A 5,137-nucleotide genomic window follows, 5' to 3' on the forward strand; every position below is an offset into this window, starting at 1 on the left:
CAAGATGGCGGCCCACTACTACTTGAAAAACAAGTGTAAAACAAAATTCTCAATAAAAAATCTATTTTAACTAGTGTAAAAACAATATTAAATTAAACAAATAATTGAAATAATTATTATATAAAGAAGAAACAAGATCAATTGCGGTTATTCGTAAGTAAACGATATTTGGTTATGCTTCAAAGATGAATGACAGTTAGAGAACTATATTGTTAAGAATTTATAAAGTAAGAAATATTAAGAATAATTATTTAAAAAACATTGTTTTATTAAAATTAATATGTAAGTGAAGAGAATAATTTAAATTTTATCAAAGTTTTGCGGTAAAATGCGCGCGCATCGATAATGGCTACGGAGATCGTACAATGACCGTGTGTGCGTCTGTGTTTAGCTGATAATCTCTTTTTTTTTTTGCAAATTTTTCGAGAATTCAGCTAAGAAAATTAGAAAAATTATCAACATTAGTGAAAGTGCAATAAAAGTGATTGTGTTGGAGAAGATTTTATTTATCTGCTTCTGTCTCCAAGTGCAAAACGAAGCTCAAAATGCCACTGGTAAGTGCTTCCTGATCATCTTGAACTTGTCATTCTTCAGTAAAAAGTTCTTCGTCCTTCAGTATATAAATATAATAACTTTTCCGTTTTAAAGTAAGTTTCTAATTTTTCCCTAATTATAATTATACTCTAAAAAAAAATTTTGCATAATTTTTTCAAAATACGATATTTGTTTTTGTTTTAATATATAGTGTGGGCGCGGTTTTTGTGGTTAGTTTTCCTGGGCACTGAGAGTGAAGATTCAATTATTAAAGATCACACATATATTTCTTAAGTGTTGGTGTCAATTTATGATTGATTAAATTAATATCTTTGGATAATTATAATTTTCAATTTATTAAGTGGAAATTTATTTTTAGTTACAATTTGATGACGTGTTTTCATATTAATTTTCTATATTATCTCAAATAACCTGATAATTGATTATAGATTTTAAAAAATTATGTGATTTGAAAATAGATATATTATTATTATTTCTCAATAGTATATTAACAGTTAAATGCATTTGATGACTAGTGAAAATTAAATAGTGAACTAAATTTAATTTAAAATTCATTATTACAAAATATTATTTTTGTTAATTAAATTAGGTTAATTGCAGTTTTAATTTTTATTTTATTATAAGAATTGATTGTCTTTTGCAATTTGGTTTTAATTATAAAAATTTCTGAACTGCAAGAAAAATACTTATTTTATTAAGAAGAAATGTTATTTTATATATAATATAAATTTAAAAATAAATAAATTTAAAAATAAATAATTTTTTTTGTAGTACAGTTAATTGTTAATTACAGGAAAATCATTCAGCTTTGACGCCACTTGAAGACATGTCAAGTGGAAGAGGTCAAGCTGGTGGAGGGCCTCCTCAAAATTGTCAAAAGGTATTCATCCAACGAGATTATACTGATGGTACAAATGTCAAATTTCAAACTCGATTTCCACCGGATTTAGAAGACAGAGTAAGTACTATTTTTTTCTCGAAAAATCAATTTTAATTTATTTTGTTCATTTTTTTTCTATTTTTTATTGATTTTTATGAGCGAATTAATATTCTAAATGAATTTTTCCTATTACAGATAGACAGACAGGCATTCGAGTATACGATCAAGCAATTAAATAATTATTTTGTAGAAGCTGAACGTGCCAGTTGTTCAACATATTGCGAGAGTTGTCTTGCATGCCTCACGGGTTATTTAATCTACATATGCACTGAGACACATTATGAGAAGTGTTTAAGAAAAATAGCAAAATTTGTGAGTGAACAAAATGATCGTGTTTACAGGCCACGCGGTCTATTATTGACAGATCCAACGACACGGGGCCTTAGATTAATAGAGATTTCAATCTTAGACAGGCCTGCGTCGTGACTGCATGTCAGCCGATCCACTGAGTTTTTCATGTGACCCATATAAATACATATTTTTTTCTGCCATTTTGACAGAATACATATAACAAAACAAAAACAAAAAAAAAAGAAAATCTTTTATTCATTCTCTTCATCCAGAGAGTCGTGAACTATTGTGATTAATATTGTACACTTGTCGTCCCGACAGAGACTTTGCACGATATCGATTTTTATTTAACATTTTAATAAATAGCTTCTGAATGATTTCCTACAATTTTCACTGGCCTCGAGAAATTTTTTTCTCTTTAAATATTCTTGAGAAAATTTTTTTTGAATTAATTCTTTATGGGCAATTTATTTGTTTCCTCCTAAGCAGCTTTTAGAATATAAAAATCATTCTCAAGAATTTATTAAATCGTGCAAAGTGTTTCCAAAGACTGACAAGTATCACTGATTTCATTTTTATATACAGACTTGTACTGACGTTTTTCAAATATATATATATATATATTTTTTTTTTTTTTTTGTTTTCAAAGAAAAAAAGCGTCTACACTGAAAAACGTTCCGAGCTTCACGAGTATTTAAGTATCCTTCCGCATCGTATCTTCCATTGTTCTGTGTATAATGTACGGTACGAGTGGGTGCACGACATAATTTTTTTTTTCGTCCAAGATTGTTAAGATTGTGGAATAGCAATCGCTCGTGTCTCTAAGACTTGAATAGTGATTTTTTTAGCTGCGTTTTTCACGAGAGTGAGACTCGCGTTAATATGGTGGATTGGCTGTTTTGATTTAAAGAAAAAAGAAAGAGTTTTGAAAGATCTAAATTTAGTCAGGGAGAAAGGCTATATCATCCGCAAAATGAGCGAAAGAATTTATATATTGTTTTTTTTTTTTATTTTGTTTTCAAGGGTTTTGCAATTTAGAGGTTTATTTTATTTAAAAAAAAGGTGTAAAACTTATATATATATATTTAAAACACATTATGTGTACCGATCTACTTACTTTTACTGATCGCTGAAAATTCAGATTATTGCCATTTTCTTCTCTTACCTTGTTGGAAGAAATTTTAATTTAAAAAAGAAATTTATCTACTTTTTTTTTGACAATTATTTTTTAATTAATTCAATAAAAAATAAAAATTGGCAAAAAAAAATCCTCTTTTTTTATTTAAAGACTGAGAAATTAATTACTATTATTGTAAGAAAATATTCTAAATTGTATGCAGAAGAAATTTCCAGGAAAAAATATTTGAATTTTCCGCTATCAGTGTGTACCAATTTTAATTTTTATAATTCAAACAATGTACCTTCTTTTTGAGCAAAGATACATTTAAGATTTATGCATTTAGTATTTGTACTAAAAAAAAAAAAACTGAAACATCCCCTAAAGAAGTAACAAATTCTCGAGATTTTAATTCTACAATGAAAATTTGATTTTTATATTTAATAAAAAATCAAATTCTACGAAAAAATAAATTAATAATATAGAATTGAAATCTAGAGAACAAATTGACTGAATGCAAAGCAGCAGTTTTTTAGTTAATTTATTTTTTAAGTATTATATGTATTAAAGTTACGACGAATATTTTTCTCGAAAGGTGAATCGAACAAATGATATTGTTGCACACTCCATAATTAAATTGTTTTGTTGATCTTAGAGGATCATCGCTCACCCCCCTGATAATGATGATGTGATGATTATTTTTAATGAAAAATAAATAAAACTGAGGTGGTTGGCGTGATAATGAGACTTTATCAGTCTTGCCAAAATAATAATAATATTAATAATATAAATAGCGTCACTGCCTCGACGTACGAGTTTTTTGTTCTTTTTTTTTTTTTTTATTTTTTTTTCCCATGTAAACGCCGTACGTGGACTGAAAAAAATCGTTTACTGAGAACGAATATTTTATTATGGGGGAGGGAAATAATTTTGATCTCGATTTTTTAAAATTAAATTTTGTGCGTACGATATGCTCGCAAGTCACAGTATCACGCGGACTCGCCTTGATTGTGTAACAACAGATTGTGTGAAATGTAAATAGGAAGATTACCAATGATGGTTTACGAGTTTATTAAAAAAAAAAAAAAGAAAAAAAAAGAAAAACGATGCGAGTTGTTATACTTAACTTAACAGTAGGACCAACTAAGGCAGAATTCATTATTCTAAGCGGTAACATCGTTCGAGTGTAATTTCTAAATGTTTTAATAATAAAATCCTTAAAATCATGTATTTTCACTTTTGTTAATATTAGAGTAGTTTTTGAATTTAATTAATATTCAATTAAAGTTTAATTGAATTTATACTTTCTTTTATTTTAAAATTATTTATTTATTATATTAGTAATATAAAATATTTAAAAATGTTGTTAATTAAAAATATAATTTCAATGTTTATTAATTAAAATTTTATCAAACGACAATTTCTCTAAATTTATGTTTATTTTTATGTACCATTTAAAAATAATTTAATTTCACGTTTTATTTAAAAAAAAAAAAAAAAAAAAATGGAAAAGGAACAAGGACAATAGTAATAATTTGAGTTTGAAAAACATTTTATTCTTAACATTGCTATATGGTAACAATGTAATTGCATTACTCATCAATCAAGACCATTCTCGACACTATAGATAAAATTGCTTTTTAAAATCTTTTTTTTTTTTTTTTTTAATGTTATTTCATTTTACTTTTTGCAAGGGAGCATTGAAGTAAAAATGCAATATTTTTTTTTTCCATTTAATGAACACTGAATATAAATATCTTTTTTTTTATGATCTTATTTCTCTCCTTTTTGTTTATGAATGAATAACAATGAATATTTCTCAATTTTCAGAGAAGGCAACACAAATAATTTCTCTCTTTTTTTTTTTAAAATTATCTACGAATTTTCACACACTTTGCACATCGTACAAACAGAAATAAGTTTTATATATCATTCATTATTTTGTTTTAAAGTTTTTTTTAACAGGTAGTGGTGAAAAAGTACTTTAGCTATTATAATAAATTAAAATCAGACTTACTCACTACCCTTATAAGAGTTTAAAAAGAGCTCACTAGAATTTTTTTTAACGATTCACTCTCTTCTAGATTTTTCTTTTACACTTTTTTTTTTTTTTTGAGATATATTCAAATTATACAAAAAGATTGTCAAAAATTGAACTTATCTAATCGCGATAAAACTTGATCGTGCTACTTTATTTTCCTTTGCGACGTTTAACAGCTTTCTAACTTTTGCAA

At 26.1% G+C, this 5,137-nt stretch overlaps 1 protein-coding gene across 1 annotated transcript; it reads left to right on the forward strand.

Moving 5' to 3' along the window:
- The first annotated feature begins 333 nt into the window (after positions 1-333).
- Positions 334-4,133, forward strand: LOC127276614 (golgin subfamily A member 7). Its single transcript, XM_051297175.1, has 3 exons — positions 334-554; positions 1,349-1,513; positions 1,631-4,133. Exons 1-3 carry the CDS (start codon positions 546-548, stop codon positions 1,919-1,921), a joined length of 465 nt encoding a protein of 154 aa, XP_051153132.1. The 5' UTR covers positions 334-545; the 3' UTR covers positions 1,922-4,133.
- The last annotated feature ends 1,004 nt before the right edge of the window (positions 4,134-5,137 follow it).

Source organism: Leptopilina boulardi, unplaced genomic scaffold, assembly GCF_019393585.1.
Source record: "Leptopilina boulardi isolate dan_hultmark-lab unplaced genomic scaffold, ZJU_Lbou_2.1 LbouV2_150, whole genome shotgun sequence".
Lineage (NCBI taxonomy): Eukaryota > Metazoa > Arthropoda > Insecta > Hymenoptera > Figitidae > Leptopilina > Leptopilina boulardi.

Bases quoted from the DNA above. Each gene is read 5' to 3' on its own strand.
- LOC127276614 (XM_051297175.1), top strand. The intron at 1,514-1,630 runs GTAAGTACTATT...TTCCTATTACAG, and splicing joins CACCGGATTTAGAAGACAGA to ATAGACAGACAGGCATTCGA.